At 41.6% G+C, this 20501-nt stretch overlaps 1 protein-coding gene across 1 annotated transcript; it reads left to right on the top strand.

Moving 5' to 3' along the window:
* The first annotated feature begins 962 nt into the window (after positions 1 to 962).
* LOC138589731 (protein NLRC3-like) lies at positions 963 to 11571 on the top strand. Its single transcript, XM_069660150.1, has 6 exons — positions 963 to 1078; positions 2023 to 3814; positions 5337 to 5513; positions 7336 to 7512; positions 8354 to 8400; positions 10000 to 11571. Exons 2-6 carry the CDS (start codon positions 2103 to 2105, stop codon positions 10857 to 10859), a joined length of 2973 nt encoding a protein of 990 aa, XP_069516251.1. The 5' UTR covers positions 963 to 1078; positions 2023 to 2102; the 3' UTR covers positions 10860 to 11571.
* The last annotated feature ends 8930 nt before the right edge of the window (positions 11572 to 20501 follow it).

Below are 20501 nucleotides of genomic sequence, written 5' to 3' on the forward strand. Positions count from 1 at the left end.
AATGTCGAGGTATGACACTATGACAGTAGTAACTAATACCTGTATTGGTGATCTGCATTGTGTGTCTTTCTTTATGTGAGTCATTTATGCAGCTTTTGCAGTTTTTACTTTCAAATAAAATTCAATCAAACTTTAACTCTTACGACATTAAAATAACTTGACACCAATTTGTTAAAAAAAAAAAAAAAAAGTTTTATTAAAACACTGGTTACATTTTACTTCCCCTGTCAATAGCAATTAATTTAAGCTTGCTAATTAAAACAAATTGCCTTTATGATAAAGAAAGTTGAGACATAATATTCAATCCTTCATCAATAATGTGCTGAACTTTGTTTTGTTTATTCAGAGACGTTGGAGCGACGGCAGAAGCTGATATCAGCACTCAGAAAAAGGTTTAAAGAAAACATTCAAGATGAAGACATGAATCATTTTAACAAGGAAAACACAGAACACGTCCTGAGAGAAGACAGAAGTAGTGAGTCCAACAATGGAGAAGAAAATGGACGAGCTGTGGCAAAATCAGTAACTCAAGTTAATTCAGTATCTGATATCTTCAAAGATACAAAAGAGCAACCAATCAGAAATGTGCTGACTACCGGAGAGGCTGGTATTGGTAAATCTGTCTGTGTGCAGAAATTCATAAAAGAGTGGGCTAAGAATGACCAGAGGTCAGTTTTAACGTGGCTCACAGACAAAGTATGGGGCACAGCCAAAGTTGATGATGAAGTTATATTTCCTCTTAACTTCTCTGCCCTTTATTTGAGAAGAGAGGAAAAAGTCAGCCTGTTGGGACTTCTTAATCATTTCTTCAAGGAAACTAAAGAATTTGTGATCTCTAACTTTGAACAGTTTAAAGTTCTGTTTGTCCTGGATGGATTGGATGCTTTTCAATCAGCTCTTGTCTTTGACAACAACAACACACTGACCCATGTCTGGGAGTCAGCTTCAGTGGATGTGTTACTGACAAACCTCATCAGAGGAAATCTCCTTCCTTCTGCTCGGCTCTGGATAACCTCGCGACCTGAAGCCGCCAAGCAGTTGCCTGATGATTGTGTCAACAGAACCTCTGAAATAAGATGTAAGTTTCTAGGTGAATAGAAATACAATACAAACATACAGGGAGAACAGACAACTTTATTATCTATGAAGTACTAACTGTCACGACAAGGTTTCAAACAAAAAAGGTAGAGGACCCAGATGCAGACAATGAAATTATTTAATAATAAAAACTCATACTAAAAAATACAAAACAAGGCAAAAACAAAGGTTTAATGTTCGTAACCAAGCAAAACAAAAGTCCAACATAAAACAGCCACAAGGAAAATCCAAACTGCAAACACCAGGAGCAAAGTTTCGGGACCAAAGACGACAACGAACGAGCACAGGGACATGAGAAGACTAAGGCTGTGTTTGAAATGCCATCTATATACTACATACTATACACTGCATACTGCGTTCGGCGGTAGTATGTAGTACAGAGCGTTTCAAATTTAATTTGCAGTGTGCAACACAGACGACAGTTTCCGGTTTGGGAAAGCAAGTAAACAATAGCCCGCCAATAGCCAAAACCAATATGCCCAATATATTTTTCTTACAAACTGTAGTAATACACTCTAATTTATACTTAATGTTGCAGAAAAATCTAACTTAAGGATGTTATAATGAAGAGCAGTGCTTCAGCAGCACAGTACAGCAAACATATGATCAGAACATGATTGTTTCTGATGCCAATCCTTAAGATCGGCTCACGAAATCTCTACCTCTGATACCACAATTCAGCAGAGAAGGCTTTTTCAAACGGCCTAAGTGAGTTCAGCCTCTTCTTACATTGATTCTTGGTGTTTTAAACACTGCTTCACTTTCAGTCGGCCAGCATGTGCTAAAACAACTACAACAACTTCATTTGATGCTAGGGCTGTTTTTGTTTACTTTACTAATACCTGACTGTAATTGCACTCTTAACTTGTAATTACAACAACTGGCTAGTTTCTTCCAACAATAACTGTTTTTTCCCCTCTACAGTTAAACCTGATCTTGCAAGTCAATGGTCACTCAAATCTCAGCTGAAGGAGCAATTTACCCGAGTGTCTGAGGGTATCGACATGCAGAAAACCTCTTCTCTTCTTAATGACATCTACACAGATCTCTACATCATAGAGGGGGAAAGAGGAGAGGTCAATGACCAGCATGAGACCAGACAGATTGAAGGCGCTAAGTTCAAACCAGAAGAAACATCCATTAAATATCACGCCATCTTTGAACCAGCTTTGGGAAAAAATAAACAGATTAGATCTGTGCTAACAACAGGAGTGGCAGGCATTGGGAAATCATTTGCAACAATGAAGTACATGCTAGACTGGGCTGAGAACAAGTCCAGCAACGATGTCTTTTTTATGTTTCCACTTTCTTTCCGGGAGCTGAATTTGAGAAAAGAAGAAAATTACAGCTTGGAGGAACTTATTCACAGTTTCTTTCCAGGAATGAAGACATCAGAAATAAAGGACTATGACAAGTACAGAATCCTGATTGTGCTGGATGGTTTTGATGAATGTCGCCTTGATCTTGTCTTCAATGAAAGTGAACACTGGTCCGATGTGAAAAAGCCAAACTCAGTGAAGGTTCTGCTGACAAACCTCATCCAAGGCAATCTGCTTTCTAAAGCTCAAATCTGGATCACCTCCCGACCTGCAGCATCCAACAATATCCCTGCTAGCAAAGTCGACCGGGTAACAGAAGTGCGAGGATTTAATGATGAGCAGAAGGAAGAGTACTTCAAGAAGAGATTTGAAGATAAGGACTTGGCTGAAAAAATCTTGTCACATGTCAAGAATTCAAGGACACTTTATATCATGTGTCATATCCCTGTCTTCTGTTGGCTCACGTCAAAAGTTCTGGAGGACTTTGTGATAAGAAAAGAAGAAGGTAGGATGCCCAGCACTATGACTGACATGTACATATACTTCCTTTTGTTACAATGCAGACAGGCCAATGTTAAGTATGGCGGAGATGAGACAAGTCAGAGTTCTGAGACTGATTGTTGGAACACAAGAAACAAGAACACAGTGGTTTCTCTGGGGAAGCTGGCTTTTGATGGTCTAGAGAAAGGAGACCTTGTCTTCACTGAAGAAATCTTGACAGAATGTGGTATTGAAATCACAGAAGCAGCTGTCTTCTCAGGACTATTCACTCAGATTAAACGAGAAGGCCATGGGGTGTCCCTACAGAAATTGTTCTGCTTTGTCCATATGAGCATTCAGGAGTTCCTGGCAGCTTCCTATGTCTTTCACACATTCAATAACAGTGGTGAAAATCTGCTTACAAAACCCACTTCAACGGTCGCAGATCTGCCTGCATCAGACTTCTACAAGAAGGCTGTGGACAAGGCTTTAGGTAGCAAAAATGGAGACTGGGATATGTTTCTGCGCTTCCTGCTCGGCCTCTCTCTGGAGACTAATCAAAATCTCCTTCAAGAGCTGCTGAAGAAGACAGAAAATAACAAGGAGACCAACGAGGAAACAATTAAGTACATCAAAGAAAAGATCGGAGAAGATAACAGTGATGCTGATCATAATTTCAATCTTTTCCACTGTCTGAATGAGCTGAATGACCAGTCTCTTGTGGAAGAAGTGAAAAAGTACCTGCGCTCAGAAACAGTCACATTTGAAAACTTCTCCACCTCCCAGTGGTCAGCTCTGACCTTTGTGCTGATGACCTCAGATGAGAAGCTTGATGTGTTTGATTTGAAAAAGTATCGGAAATCAGAGAAGGTACTTCTGGGAATGTTGCCGGTGGTCAAAGTCGCCCAAACTGCTTTGTAAGTACTCTGCAACACTTCAACAAAAAACTCTTGTTATCTTGGTATACACTTCTTACAAGATAAGTTCATTTAGTTCAAATCTGCAACCTATTCAAAATTCTCATGTTGGCTGACAGTGGTCTGTAGAAACTCCTGTATATGCAATAGAAATGAAGCCGGTAAAAAATGTAACACCAGAACTGCCAAGCACTTGTGGGGTACTTGTTTGGTCAACTCTGACGCTCATGCGTCTGTATCCTTTTCTTCTCATTCCTGGGCCAATGACAAATCACTTTACATCTCTATAAGTGCGTGCAAGAACACTATTCCCCTACCCCCAACAAACAAAGCCAGATAGCTGCTCTAATAACAGGTTGCACCTGGGATGCTATAAGCAAATTAAATTCTACTATTTTCACTTGCTAATGTCTAAGAAATAATCAAAGAAGATAGCACAAATGATCACATTTGTCTAACAAAAGAATGACACGAAGCACTGCTCCTGTGGTCTTCTTTGCACACAGAGCTCAAGTCTCTCCATCCCTCATAATCAATTTCAGCATTTGTATTTGAGTAAGTAATATAGTTAGAAATAAAAGTGAAAATAATCATGCTTTTTGTCAGACTATAAACGTTATGTAAAAACTAAAGTCCACTGTCCCGCCGGTGTGCTGTATGCGCTCACTCTCTCAGGCTCTAGCTCCAGTTCAGGCTCAGAATCAGCCGCGTCATTTTCCTCTTCAACTTCAAATTCTATGTCCGACATGCCATCAGAGTCCGCAAAGTCCATGTTCTGTAGCATTTCCAATGCCTCCACACATTGATCCTGCTTTGTCTGCAATGTCGTATTTCAATAATCTCCATGTCACCGAAGTTGAATTTATAAAGCATTTTTTAGCCTTTCCTAAATAATAAGACCGCCTAAAATTATTAATTTCTTTTGTGCAAAATTCACGTGATAAGTGCTTGTGTGCATAATTAGTTTTGATGTCCAAGCCATTGTCTCGTGTGCTTACCAGGCCATTAGCAAATGCGTTTATTCTCCTCCTGGATGAAAGTACCAATGCTCAACAATGTCACTCAGGGCGATTGGGGGGTGTCGTTGAGGTTGAAAAACAACAATAAAATGCATCTATCTGCTTTTCTAAATGTAATTAAATCATTGTGACAATGCAGGCATGTACAGGATGGGTATTCAGGAAAGTCAGGGTAGGAAGGAAATGCATTACACATAATAATAATAATAATAATAATAATAACGGAATAATTTAACACCAAATGACGTCGTCTGGGGCTGTTCTAGTCTTAAATTTAGGCCTCTTTTGTGTCTGGTCACATGGTTAAGGTGGGCTTCAAACTGCTTTGAATCCCCCAAAGTGGGAACAAACCTTGTTTGTCAATACACACGAATGAATGAAAGAAAGCTTAATGATGACCTGTTAAAAATGAGGGATTAATATGTTGAAGCTGTAATAGTGATTCTGTGTTTGCTACTGCTGCTATTTTTAGTTCAGTTTCTGATTACAAATATTTTTTACAGGCTTGATTGGTGTGAGCTCACTGAAGAATCCTGCAAAGGTCTCTTATCTTCAGTCCTCAACTCTGCATCTTCGAATCTCACCAAGCTGGACCTGAGTCATAATGACCTGCTTGATTCAGGTGTGCAGCTTCTCGCTGATGGCCTGAAAAGTTTACAATGTAAACTAGAGATTCTCAAGTAAGTGTGCATTACATTTACTGTACATTTCATTGTAAGTTACAGAAAACCCACACAATATTGTTGACAGGAAAGGGGGCTATTATGGGTAGTTTTTGGAAGACAGGAATCCTGGAAAACCAGCAATGGGAAACAGGCGGGTAAACAAAGGCAAGTTATGCACAAAGACATTTCAAAACTAAAAATACAGATCAATACAGCAGAATAGTCAAAGCAAAGCACGTAGTGACAATTAAACTAAGGAGATAGTATATAGGGAATAAGGAGAAGGAGAGGAATGCAGACAGGTGAGCAGGTGGGCAGGGGAGGTCAGTTCAACTCCCAGGCTGATTATAACAGTGGACATGTGTGGATCTGTAAAAGGCGAGAAAGTCTGCAGCAGTGTGCGGAGAGTTGGAGCAGGAGCAAAGTCCATGTCGTGGGAAAAGTGAGCAGATGAGAGCAGATTGTAACAAAATGCCCACCTCAAAAAAGTCAGATTCCAAATGTCCCATCAGGCTGATTAGGAACACGAGGTAGGGTTAGTGAAGGGGGTCTGGAGGAGAGTTTAAGGGTTAAGTGGTTTTGGAGCTGAGGAATAGAGCTGGGGATTTAAGGCAGCAAGACTGCGGTCTGGGCATAGGCGCAGCAGGAGACCCAAGGCAGACAACTTTGGGGCAGGGAAAAGGGGAAGCAGGAGTTCTAGGGCGAACTGCCTGGGGGCAGGGCTGTAGCAATGCAGATCCCCTCAGGTGAACTGGCTCAAGGTTGAACACATTGGGGGAGCCACTCTGGAGGATGAGCAGGAGGTCGACCAAATGGGCCAAGCCTCTCCGAAGGACAGGCAGGAGGATGACCAGACAGCCAGTGACATAGGTAAGACTGCTCAGGGTCAGTGACGGAGGTAGGAGGTTAACCAGCTCTGGAGAACAGGCAGGAAGTTGACCAGATCAGACCAGACCAGGATCATCGGTCGAGGGCTCCATGGCACTGGGCATCAGAGGCTCCAGGTTGCTGACAGCAGATGATCTGCAGCAGTGGGCAGCTTGGGCTCTGGAATGATGGATAGCTGTACCACTGAGGCAATGGGCAGCTGAGAGGGCTGATGACATCTGTACCCATGATTACCACTGGTTTACTGGCAGGCTAGCTGGCTCAAGATGGGAATGCTGAAGGCTCAAAAAGCTGTTTGGTGAGCTGAGTTTAACAGACAGGAGAGCTGGCTGAGTAGAAGGCTGAGGGCTTTGAATCAGATTGGCAGCTAACAAGAAAGATCCTTGTTGACAGGGATGTAAGGTATAAGCTATCAGACATGATGCAAGCAGACTTGGAGAGGTGATAAGAAAGTCTGTGGTCTACCCAGGTAAGGACACTTTCCTGTGTATCATTGACAGGACCGCCTCTCTAACCTCAACAGAAGCGACCTCCCTCAAAACATCTTTATGACAAACTGTATGATCTTATCTAAGACTTTTTTGTCTGAGTGAGCTGGGTCAATGGCAGGTAGTTTGTTCTGTCAAGGCATTGATGGTGACAGGAAGTGCAGTGCAATACAGTTATTTATTACCCAATAGAAAACTTAGAGACAGGTTTGGAAGGTAGGAAGGCTGGCAAACCCTTTTAGCTATATAGGCACGAAGGCAGCTCCAGAACAAAACTAAAAACAAATCATAAATAAGGCTGAAACCCACAATCTTTATGTGAATATGCCTACAGGTACTACAGGTAACCTACAACACGACACTTCTATTCCAACCACATAACTCTCGTGTGTGTGTGTGTGTGTGTGTGTGTGTGTGTGTGTGTGTGTGTCTCTGTGTGTTTACATGTGTGTGCTCTGAAGGTTGTCAGGTTGTCAGGTGACAGAGAAAGGCTGCTCTTTCCTGGCCTCAGCACTCAGATCCAACACGGCCTCCTCCCTGAAACAGCTGGATCTGAGTTATAACCATCCAGGAGACGGGGGGGCGGCGATGCTCTCCGCTATAAAGGAGGATCCAAACATGAGCCTGAATACACTCTGGTAAGAGAAGATGGAATGCTTCTTTACTAAGTTTACATTTTAGCAATAGCTTGTTTTCCTTGTTGTAATAAGACCAACCTACATCCAAAACTTAACTTAAACTTTTATACTATGAAGTAGGCTACATTTTGAAACACTCAAGAATCACCTTAGTGCTGTTAAGAAAATGTGCAATGGCAGTAGTGTCACTAAGATCAAATATACACTTGGCATTACAATGCTATTTGTATACTATATAAAATGCAAGTTTCTGCAGGGTGCAAATACCTGCAGAACACATTGTGATCATATGTACAGGGGGACTACAATCATAAGAAAAAATTGCCTAATCCTATCACCTTATTTTACCTCTTATTTATACCCAATACAAGCATGGCAAAAGCTTGAAGTAACTTGCAAGCCTCCCTTTGAAAACTGATTCAAAATTAAATAAGCCTGTCTATGGTGTTGCTCTCCTTAACCTGGGATGTGTCAGGTTTGTTGACATGTAAGCCTGCCCGACCTTACTCATTAGTGTTATGTTCAGAATAATGTATACCATTTCAGCTCACCTGTTAACACTAGAGGTGTCTGAGTCTTTTTTTATTAATTTGGTTGATATAAAATGCATTTTTCTACTCGTTATCATTTGACATCGAGCCATCTCCACATACACACACCTCTCCTAAACACTTAGCGGCAGGTATGCGTCAACCCACAATCTTCTTGCAACCCCTAATCACAGGCCTTTTATGTTTTGAAGGCACATCCCTATAAACCTCTCAGAAATCACAGAAGCCCTATATTCATGTTTTTTTCTTCATGGGCCAAAGCCTTTTAACACTATTTTTCTCCTGTGCAGTTTGGACCATTGTGGACAGCACCGTTTAAAGCCAGGGATAAAGAAATGTAAGTCTCATGGCACCGATTTCTAAAATTGTATCACTTCAGTATACTTTTAGACACAAAGGGCCCTATTGTCCACCCGGTGCAAGGCGCCAAAGCACACAGCGCAAGTGTCGTTGCTATCTTCCACCCAGCGCAGTCGTCATTGTCACGCCAAGCGCCCACGTTGTGTAAATAGCAAGTGATCTTGCTCCACCATTAGCGCCTGTGGGCATGTTGGTTTTGAAATGAAGTGTGGTCAGGCAAACGGGTGGCGCATTGCTAACTTGAGGACGCAGAAAGCGACTGCGCCTTAGACCAACAAAAACCTGGTCCAAGGTCTAAAGTCTATGGCGCAGTCTGTGTTTGTTATTTAGAGGGCACATTATGGACATACATCGGCGGAGTCTGTGCTTGTCACTCACACGGGGACGCACAGCAGCGCTTCCACTCATAAGGAAAAAACTGTGTTTGCAGATACAGTGAAAAAACGTTGTTTAAGGGACAGGCTGCAAGCTTTTGTTTCCCTCGTCTCCTTAAATCATGATACTGCTTTCAGTTTGTTAACGATCTGCTGAGAAGTGCAGGAAGACGTGGACAAGCTCACCGCTGCCTCCACACAGACCTGCTTCACGTCAGGGAGATTCCCGCTTGAGCCACACACGGGCAAATAACTAACGAGAACGACACCTAACTCTCCATAATGCGCGTTCATTCTGACGCACGCTGTCTTTGATACAGCAGAAACCGAGACACACTCACACATGCGCAACTAGGAGGTATTAATTAATAGTAGTAATTAATTACCATACTCAAACAAAACTACCTGTGGCACCGACAATTGTGCCCACAGATATTAAAACATTGTCCAGTACCAATTACACATGCCGGAGACAATAAAGCCATGTGATCCAGCAGCAACAACAAGTAAACATTTAAAGCCGACCTTTCTTTGATGGTCAGCACACAGAACTTTAATAAACATAAGATCCTGTCCGCTTGGAAATTTAAATAAGTAAATAATGCTGTGCCTTGTGTGTACATGTACACAGCATGCCTCTTTTCAATTTCATTCCTGTTGGGCAATGGGATTGCTTCAGTGGCTTTAACATCAATCCGTGCTTCGACATGTATCGTACAGTAACCTGTGCTTTTTCTGCATGTTCAAGGACACAGTGAAAAGAAATAAGTTGAATATGCCTGTTGGGGTCCGGTTTATTTAAGAAGAAAGACTGAAATCCGCCGTGTAAATAGCAACACGCCTGCCTGCAGGCACACCAGGCTGACAGCAGGGAATGACAGTTTACACAATGATTGGTTTGATTCATGTTATGCCGAAAACACACCTATGAATAATCCAGGGACTCAAGCTAACCTCTTTGCGCCTTGTGCCTATTTGCGCCCAGATTGTGTGCCGTGTAGGGCCCTAAGCCTGTTAAATTTGAATGTACTTCAGATAATGAGCATTTGTCACTATAGGTTTTAACAGTATGCACTTTTGACATGTGACATGCTCATATTTTTAGAGGTAAAACTTTCTAATATATCTTTGAAAGTTTTTTTCTTTACAAAAAAACAAACACTTCACACACTGAAGTTTTTTATTTTTCATTTCTCTATCAGATGATGGAGATCTAAAGTTTGATGAAAATACGGCAGGAAAGAGGCTTGTTCTTTCTGATGGAAACAGAGAGGTGAAAACTATAAAGAAGTTGGAGGAGAAGGTGCAACGACTTCAAAACAAAGACAGGTTTAAGAGGTCGCAGGTAATTTGTGATGAGCGTCAGCAGGGCCTCTGCTACTGGGAGGTGGAGTGGAAAGGGACTGTCGGTATCGCAGTGGCGTATACAGGAGTGGGTAGAAGATGGGACAGTAAAGGTGGCTTGGGCTGCAATGACATGTCCTGGAGTCTGCTCTGCTCGAAGGATGGATACACTGCCATTCATGGGAAGACATCCAAACATATTACAGAGCCATTTTCCCAAAAAGTAGCTGTGTATCTGGATTGGAAAGCTGGTACTTTGACTTATTACAGTGACAAATCAGGAGAGCTGAGTCTCATACACACCTTCCATGCCAATTTCACTGAACCAATCTATCCAGGCTTCTGGTTTAAGAGTGGCTCTGTAACTCTGTGCAAGATTGACGAAACCCCTCTGCGATGGAGTCAAATCAAGCCTCAACAACCGGTGCTGAAAGAAAAAGCTAAAGCCAAAGTGCCAAAATCTGCAGTTCCTCGAGGGGCCACTGGAGGCAGGATCCAAAATAGGCCCAAGCAGCAACAGCAGGTGTTGAAAAATGAAGCCAATGCAGAAGTGCCAAAATCTGCAGTTCCTCGAGGGGCCACTGGAGGCAGGATCCAAAATAGGCCCAAGCAGCAACCACAGGTGTTGAAAAATGAAGCCAATGCAGAAGTGCAAAAATCTGCAGTTCCTCGAGGGGCCACTGGTGGCAGGATCCAAAAGGCAGTCAATCCCCATTAGGCCCCATAATGATCTCATTGCATCCTTGGGAACCTCTTGCTAACCAGCATCATTTAATTACCATGAGGTGAAACATAAGTATATCATGCTGTATTTTTTTACCTGTTCATACTTTAAGTCTATACATGAACATTCTCACAGAAGTATTTTTCTCATGTTATCAAATTGTCTTTGAATGCATTATGCCCTCGAGACATTGTTCTTTTACAAATATGTTTGCTTTTAATGTATATAGTGTTCATAGTATTAAAGACTTTCAGATACTGTAGAAGATAACAGACTTATTCGTGGCATGTCTTGTGAGTTTTCTATGTGTTACTCACAATCCCAGGAAATTACTTATTATTTACATTTTAATATATTTCATGTTACAACGCATAAGTATGGGTTGGACTGTAATAACAATTGCAAAGTGTCACAGAACGTTCTGTAAGACAACTACTGTTTCAATCTACTGTGAAAACAAAAATAATGTTGGCATGGATGCTGGAGGCATGCACTGGTGCAAAATATGCTTCCTGTCATTTATGTTTTAATAGCTGTAAGGTGCCCTGATAATATAAAGATAGTGAATCAAACTGACCTGAAGGTGTGTAATGTGTACATATGTATGTACAAAATAAAAGCTTATTTCTTTGTTAATATACTGTAGTTTAAATATTATTTTTCTTACATTAGCGATACAACCAATAAAGTGTCTGATTTTCCTTTTTATTTTATTACCTAGAATATGTTTTATTGTAAATTAATGTCTTTGTCTGATTTATAATGCTGTGTGTGTAGCGCAGAGGCTTTACAATAAAATTGTACAATATATCATTTTAAATTTTATTCTTGAAGGGCCAGTTCGACGATTTTCAACCTCAGTCCTATCATGCTATTATGGGGAGCTAATGCCATTATGGTAGGAAAAAAAATTGTTTTGCTATGTGCCTTTGGAGGACGTTATCCGCTTCTCCAATGGGCCCTGGAAAACCTCCGCCAATTTCAAATATTATTTCTTCTACCGATTAGAGCTGGCGTTCCCCACCTTTTTGACTACACGGACCAGATAGTAGCAATATTATTTTTGACGGGCCGGGGGGTTCGACACGCATGCGCATAAATCACGGTCACACGCACGGAAATACAGACAGATCATATCTGTATTTATTCATTGAGGAGACTGCATCTAAGTTTATAATACGGGACGAGCTGACGAGAGGGACGGCGCGATCCATATGATATATATATATATATAATAAATATATAATCATGCAGCGCAGTGACTGATCTGTGTGTTTCTCAGGCTCTGCGCCTGACTTAACATTGTGATCGGTCCCGTATTTCTGTGAAAACCCTTTATAAAGCATAAAATACGTCTTCACACGCTGTGACTGAGATGAGCCGGAGGTGATCCACGCGTAGTTTATCAGAGTTATCATGCCGTGCGGCAGGGGCGTTTTTAGGACTTCAGGAAAACATCTGGGGCTTAGCCAAATACATCTGGGGCTAACCTCACACCTTGTAGGGGGGTCCGGGGGCAGCCGGGGGCAGTTCATTTTGTGGCCATAATTAAATCGCTCATCTCATCAGATATAACAAATCTCTCTCACTCAATCTCATTCTCACATATACATCTCTCTCTCTCTCTCTCTCTCTCTCTCACACACACACACACACACACACACACACACACACACACACACACAAACACAGGCTGCCACACTCTGCTGGACACCTTTAAATAATATAATGTTCTTCATTTGATTAAACTATGACACTTATTTACAGTTAAAGCTTGACAAGATGTATTGCAAATGCAACAAGCCTCTCATGACATATTCTCAAGGCTGTATTACTATTGTATTCATAGTTTTCGGTTGCAGACATCTAGGTGGCAAACACAGGTGACAGAAATCAAATAGCAGGTGATAATCAATAAATGACAACTAATGGCATAGCCCAAAGAGCTGTGGCCTTGTGCCAGATTGAAAGGGAAACACGTAATGAGAATACCACCAAAAAGAGCCAAAACGGACAGAAACAACCTGTTCAGCATTCAGATTTCCCGACTCCCCCGAATGAGGGCAAAGGTAAGACTCGTTAATTACAAGTCTTTAAAAAACATCATAGGCTATAATACAAAAGACACTCGCAGCACACAGAGGGGGAGAGCTGCTGTGCAGGCGCTCAGAGGGAGGGAGGGAGCGGTTGATCACGGACTGAAGTGATGACGTGATATGAAACTTTGTTTGATCATGAAGCCTGATGATCCTCTAAACAACCATTGACATGACAATGCTGTCATGCTTGTGCAGAGCTCTATTGCGTCCCCAATAACAATTGAAACTACAGCTAAAGTTCCATTCCACTACAGTACATAAAAATCAAGTCTGGACCAATAACCTTTGGGGCTAGGATCAAAACATTCGGGGCTAAAGACACGGATGTTTGGCTCCAACGACACCACTGCCGCGCGGGGAGGAGAGATGTTAGGAGAGGAGCAGATTTGACGCAGACCTGTGTGTGTTTTGATGCTCATACCTGAATACTAATGTTGCAATCCATCCGTATTTCTGCGCACAGTTAAAGTATAAACTTCGTCTCCACAGGCTGTCATATGCCCATATGCTGTGTAGTTCATATATTTCACTGATAAACACAGAGCTTTAGAGGGGCATCAGGCTTCATGATCAAAGTTCATGGGCTGCGAAGCCTGGGTTGCCAGGTCTGGGTTTTTTTTTCAGCTGAATTGACTTTTGAAGTGTCTTTAGATGCGCGAGGCCCTGTGTGATTGCACACTTCACACAGCCCATTCGACGGTTCTGACTCTGCGTATGTTTGGAATGTCACAGACACCTATTGGGTTTCGCGGCCCGGTGCTGAACCACCTGCCCCCGGTGCTGAACAACCTGCGGCCCGGTAACGGTCCGTGGACCGGGGCTTGGGAACCCCTGGATTAGAGAACACCAGCTTTAACTGACAGTGCCTTTTTCCAAGGCCAAATTGCTCCCTTAAAGTTCTAGATATAATGCAGCCCCAAATGCCAAAGTTGTCACATTTTTTGTCAGAAGATTTTCCCTGTATCAAATCCTACTTGTAACTCATCCTGCCTTCTCTCCTTTTGTTATCTTCCTTTAACTCTCTCTATTTTCCAGTCTACTTTCATCTGCAGGACTGTTGTGGTTACACAACACAGCCAATGGCTTTGGCACTGGCCTCCTCTCAATAATTTCGGGAACCCATTTTAGCCCTCCCACAGCTTAACTGGTCGCTCTCCAAATCAAACATTGAAAAAGTAAATGTCAAATATCCTGAACATCCTGATTATTGAATTATTTCAGCTGAACAATGACACTGGTTGTCCTCCTATGGCCAATTCAAAAATCTTTTATAGACATACAGGGTGGTTTACTAAACGAGGCACAGGGACACATTTTCATACCAAAGATTACAAAAGTAGTCATAACTGTACATTATTTTTATAACAAACACACCTATACAAGCACATACAGACTTTTAACTGTACACATTTGATGTTCCTCTTTGATAGCCAAATGTATGTACTACTGGTATGTGTGTGCCTGTGAGCATCTGAACGTAGGCGGTAACGAATTACAACCGTGAAAAAAGGCTTGAATGAAAGCTCAAGAAAGAAAAGGAGGGGAAGATGGCTACTGAAAGGAAAAGTTCAGGACAATGAAGCAACCAGCACACTGAAGGCCTCTTCGCACAAGCTGCCTCATTGCGTATAAAAACCTAATTCTTGACCAACTCTTTGAAGAGGCGGAAAAACTCCCAACTGAGCATTTAGTTCCGGGTCCACATCAGAGGCCCTTAAAAACAACAGACTTGTTTGATTCATTCATTTCCCTCTGCACCATTGATCTGCTGCTGCTAATTGACAACACATTCAGAGCGCCTCACGCTCTTTCTGCCTCGCCTTGCCTCTGTTGATTTGTTTTGATTAGAGTGCTGCCTCTGCAAGCAGGGAGTTGAATGAACAAGCGTTTGTATGGACTTTCTGAGTGTGTGATTGTGACTGCTTTATAACTGAAAAAGTCTTCCTTTTGCAGTGATGAAGACATGTTTCAAAACCTGGCATCATATGTAAAAAAGGGCCCTCACATTTGATTACACAAAAAGATCCATATGGGTTCTAATTTCCTTGGAAAAAAATGGAGGTGGAGGAGTGGAGGTGTCATGTGTCTGCACATGTAAGTCCAATACTGTCAGTGACTGTCTTACCCCAACGTATGGAAATAAAATCAGGTGTAAGAACTAGTGGAAACAGACAGGAAACCAGACTCATAAACATGCACCACATTATCAAACCTAGTAGAGACTTTGGCTTCATCGAATTACAAACCATGTTTTAATGGGAATTTATATATAAAGGGATGCACAATATTGGATTTTTTGCCAATATGCCGATATTTTCCAACTCTTTTTGACGATTGACGATTTTGATACCAATATATTAGGCACATGTTTTTTTCCAGTCCTTTTTCCAAGTTAAATTCATGGATGTTTAAGTTTAATCAATAGGTAAAGTACATATTTTGCTTAATAACTTAGGTAAACAGATAAAGATATACATTAATTCACAGAAATTCTATTTAATTCATGCTTATTTTGTTATGTATTAAAATGCATTATGTTACTGTCTCTTTAAGAGAAGCAGGTCATTGCTGGGGACACGCCCAGACACATTTTTTGTTTCAGTAGAAGCTCAATGAAGGACAGAGCCACACGGTTTTCTGACCGTAGTTCAGTTGAATAGGGAAAATAGCTTTGAATGTTCCTATAAACAGTAACTTTAGAATTAAAATATTTTTTAATGTTTTTACATTGGAGTCAGCGTGGAAGTTTTTTCCTCATGTCACTGCAAACGAGTCAGCCAAGGCAACATTGAGTTTCTACGGACTACATCTCCCCTGTAGTGGAATTTATATCATGCCTACTCTACTCTGCCTCCACTCATACAATTGTATGGCCAAAAACTGTCATACTGCAGACACCTTGCACCCTTCTTCACCCTTGACGGAAGAGGCGTGGCACAAAAGATTTCTGAGCGCACCTGAATGCAGCATCCCTCGAAACATGGCACTGAGGGAAACATGCCTGGACTTGTTTACTACACCTACTACGAAAAAAAAAAGTGATCGCCGATGGACTCTTTTTATCATGTGTGTGCTCCCATGAATATGTAAGTTAGTTTTGCGCTGATGTTATGTTACACTCTGTTAGCGTTGGCTGTGGGTGCGAGTATTTTCGGCATGTTTGATGTTGTTAAGCCCGGTAAAATAACGAGAATGTGAGCTAACTGTTAGCTAGTTAAGAGTTGTGAAAGTTGTTTACCTTCTATTGATTGGCTCGAGTTTCTGTGACTTTTTGGTCTGTATTTGTATATTGTTGATAACTTAGCACAGGCAGTGCGCGCACACTCGTGCTGAGTTAATGTTGTAGCATTATGTCAAGCTTTTTCAGGGAATCATTGAGCAATAAGGCAAAATGTGCCAAGAATATTGCGCATTTCTAATATAAACATACAGAAAGTTGAAATGAATAAAATGACAAAAGTTAAGGCAATTCAAAAGATACACAACAAGTGTAATTGGACGGAGCCGTGTGTGATACTCAGCTAACTAAAACAAAGAAAAATGTGGTTTAAGCTTTAAAGGGATAGTTCGGATTTTCTTCTGTCCGGTTCCAAATGTAGAATAAGTAGTTCCTGTGAGATGCCAGGATCATGAAACCAAAAAGTTTTACCCTACAAAAACAACACAGAGGCAAAGGTGATCCATTTCCAACACAAAATCGCCGTCTGCGGAATTCATATACTGCGCCGTGTTTTTGTCACTATTTTCTCTCTTGAACAATCCAGTATACAGTCATGGCCAAAAATATTGGCACCCCTGCATTTCTGTCAGATAATGCACCATTTCTCCCAGAAAATTGTTGCAATTACAAATGCTTTGGTATTCACATGTTTATTTATTTTATTTGCATTGGAACAACACAAAAAAGCAGAGAAAAAAAGTCAAATCTGATATAATTCTACACAGAACTCCAAAAATGGACTGGACAAAATTATTGGCACTCTCAACTTAATATTTGGTAGCACACCCTTTGGAAAAAATAACTGAAATCAATCACTTCCTATAACCATCAATGAGTTTCTTACACTTCTCTACTGGAATTTTGGACCACTCTTCTTTTGCCAACTGCTCCAGGTCTCTCAGATTTGAAGGGTGCCTTCTCCCAACTGCTGTTTTGAGATCTCTCCACAGGTGTTCTATGGGATTTAGATCTGGACTCATTGCTGGCCACTTCAGAACTCTCCAGCGCTTTGTCTTAAACCATTTCTGGGTGCTTTTTGAAGTATGCTTTGGGTCATTGTCCTGCTGGAAGACCCATGACCTCTGACGGAGACCCAGCTTTCTGACACTGGGCCCTACATTGCGCCTCAAAATTCTTTGGTAGTCTTTATATTTCATGATGCCATGCACACAGTCAAGGCATCCAGTGCCAGAAGCAGCAAAGCAACCCCAAAACATCTGTGAACCTCCACCATGTTTGACCGTAGGGACCGTGTTCTTTTCTTTGAAGGCCTCATTTTGTTTTCTGTAAACAGTACAATGATGTACTTTACCAAAAAGCTCTACTTTGGTCTCATCTGTCCACAGGACGTTCTCCCAGAAGGATTTTGGCTTCCTCGGGTAAGTTTAGGCAAACTCCAGTCTGGCTTTTTTATGTCTCTGTGTCAGCAGTGGGGTCCTCCTGGGCCTCCTGCCATAGCGTCCCATTTCATTCAGATGGCGACTGATAGTGCAAGCTGACACTGTTGTACCCTGTGTCTGCAGGTCAGCTTGAATTTGTTTGGAAGTTGACTGAGGTTCTTTATCCACCATTCAAACAATCCTTCGTTGCAATCTTTTATCAATTTTTCTCTTCCATCCACGTCCAGGGAGGTTAGCTACAGTACCATGGGCTGTAAACTTCTTGATGACATTGCGCACAGTGGACACAGGAACATTAAGATCTCTGGAGATGGACTTGTAGCCTTGAGATTGTCCATGCTTTTCCACGATTTTGGTTCTCAAATCCTCGGACAATTCTTTGCTCTTTCTTTTCTCCATGCTCAGTGTGGTACACACAGACACACAACACAAAGGTTTAGTCAACTTTTCTCCATTTTAACTGGCTGTAAGTGTGATTTCTATATTGCCAGCACTTGTTACTTGCCACAGGTGAGTTTAAATGCAAATTAAAGGAGCATCACATACATGAAATACAATTATTTCTTACAATTTTGAAAAGGTGCCAATAATTTTGTCCAATCCATTTTTGGAGTTCTGTGTAGAATTAGATCAGATTTGACTTTTTTCTCTGCTTTTTTGTGTTGTTCCAATGCAAACAAAATAAATAAACATGTGAATACCAAAGCATTTGTAATTGCAGAAATTTTCTGGGAGAAGTGGTGCATTATCAGACAGAAGTGCAGGGGTGCCAATATTTTTGGCCATGACTGTAACTAAGCCTGCGGCAGGCCGGTCTCTCAGGTGACCTGATTCATCAGCTGTTTTTGAAAGAACATGCTGGAATTGGTAACTTGGCAGAGGACGTTTGTTGTCACACAGGAAATACAGGTAGAAGCAGATGCGCTGGCTTCCTCTGAGATTGAAAAGGAAAGAGACCATCAGCGAGGAAAATCAGGAGTTACAACCGGAGCCAACCATGGACATCACACATGCAACACTCTCTGGATATCTGGGAAGTGTGGTCCCGCATTACCGTTTATCGCCACAGGTGCCACTAAAGAGAATGAAACTGAGATCTTCAAGATTTCAACTTCAAGTGTTAGTAGACCTTTTTTGGTCAAGTTGGTGCTACAGCAAAGAGCTATTCTGTCGGTCTTTAAGCAGTCAACTTAATATATCACTGTAATGTAACTGAAATTAATGGGGCGACGCCTGCGAGGTAGTTCAGGCAAACAACTGGAGCTGCACTGATTTCATAATTGATATGCGTCACTTCCGCAGTCACCTGACAACACTTCCCAATTGGCAGTCTATTTAAGCTGCAAGATTTCCGGTCTCTCCCTCTGCTCTGTCATTGCCATCGCTGCCATGCACCATTACTGCGCTCTTACTTTCAGTCCCACCACCACCCCAGCATCCACCTGCAGGCTCCAAATAAGGGGTTTAAGATATTATCTCATCATTCCTCAAATTTCTGCATGTAAAATAAATCTGCGAGGAGTGATGTGGTCGGAGCCTAGACACCAAACACAAGCTATGTTCTGCTGCTGCAATAAACATTTCATTTCACAACAACCTGAGTTGTCTGACTGAACTACATTAAAAGGGTTTGATCCAACTTAGTTTATTTGTCTTTTGACTTTATTGAATGGGGCTGGTCCAACTAATTTAACACTTGTTAAAATCCATCCAGCCACAAGTGTTAAAGCTACAGGCAAGCGACAATATAGGATTTTTGAAAGCTGCGGTTCTGGTCTGCTGTGTTCTGTTCTGGTTCTGCACTATGCCCATAACCCTGGCCTCATCAACTTCTTTAGAAATCAAACACAAAAATGTTTAATCTACACTTGGAACAACACTATAGAGAAGCAACTCTGTTTAACTAACCGTAACATAAATCATATCTTAAGCCCTAAATCAAAGATTAACCTTAACCCAGAAACCAGGTTTTGACCTCAAAATAGCCTTTTAGAGATTAAATATCTTCAATTTTCAAAAATGTCTTCACTCTTCAAAGAACTTTGTCCTCACTCCTCACAAAGATATGAGAGTAAGAGCACAACACACAGAGACAGATACGCACAAGAATAAGCAGGCTATAAAACTGTCCAACGCATCTGACTCTCTCTTCATGACTTCTATACCCTTTACCCGTTTGAGTCATCGCTAAATATTTAAACTTTAAAGTCTGTAAATATAAACCTGAACAGCTATTTGGTTCAGTGATTTGTGGCTTTACATTCTCTTCTTGTATGTATCTTTTTTCACCGCTGTTTGTTTGCCCAACGTGAACCTTTTTCACCATTAGGGTCAACTATGTGAGGTGAGCTTGATTTACATCCAGGGAACATCAGAAGTGCTTTAACAGTTCAAAAGGAAGCTGTTTTGGCACTGTGATTTAGTAAGCTGCAGTAAAGCCAGTGCAACTAAAGTATTTAAAATATTTCAACTCTGACATGCAGGAAAATAAGGGCTTTCAGCACCCTTCACTTCCACTACTCCACTCCTCTGCCCTGCAGCCTGCACAGACAAAGTGAATTAGACTCTGATAGCTGCTCTACACGTATCACGTTTGTGAAATAATGTGTGTGTGCGTGCGTGTGCGTGCGTGCGTGCGTATCCTAGCTGTCATTTAATCCAGCCATCCTCAGCTTGCTCCGCTCCCACCCTGCATGTCCACTCTGCCTCACACAGACCAATCGCATTCCACATTCCTCCACCTTCCCAGGATCCCAGGGACCCAGGGTGCATGGCTACAGGGCGTAACCATGGCATTGGGGTGATGAGGTCATCCCCCTTTAGTACTTCAGTGATGAGATGAGAGCTGATAGGAAGGGATAAAGAGAGGGAGACAGTGAGAGTGGGGGGGCCTTGAAAACACCCTCAATTCAAACAT

Source organism: Semicossyphus pulcher, unplaced genomic scaffold (assembly GCF_022749685.1).
Source record: "Semicossyphus pulcher isolate SPU_LCO1_2020_fin unplaced genomic scaffold, fSemPul1.0.p SCAF_13, whole genome shotgun sequence".
NCBI lineage: Eukaryota > Metazoa > Chordata > Actinopteri > Labriformes > Labridae > Semicossyphus > Semicossyphus pulcher.

Coding starts and splice junctions, on each gene's coding strand:
- LOC138589731 (XM_069660150.1), top strand. CDS start 2,103: ATGCAGAAAACCTCTTCTCTTCTTAATGACATCTACACAGATCTCTAC. Junction 7,513..8,353: donor ATGAGCCTGAATACACTCTG/GTAAGAGAAGAT, acceptor TCTCCTGTGCAG/TTTGGACCATTGTGGACAGC. Junction 8,401..9,999: donor AAAGCCAGGGATAAAGAAAT/GTAAGTCTCATG, acceptor TTTCTCTATCAG/ATGATGGAGATCTAAAGTTT.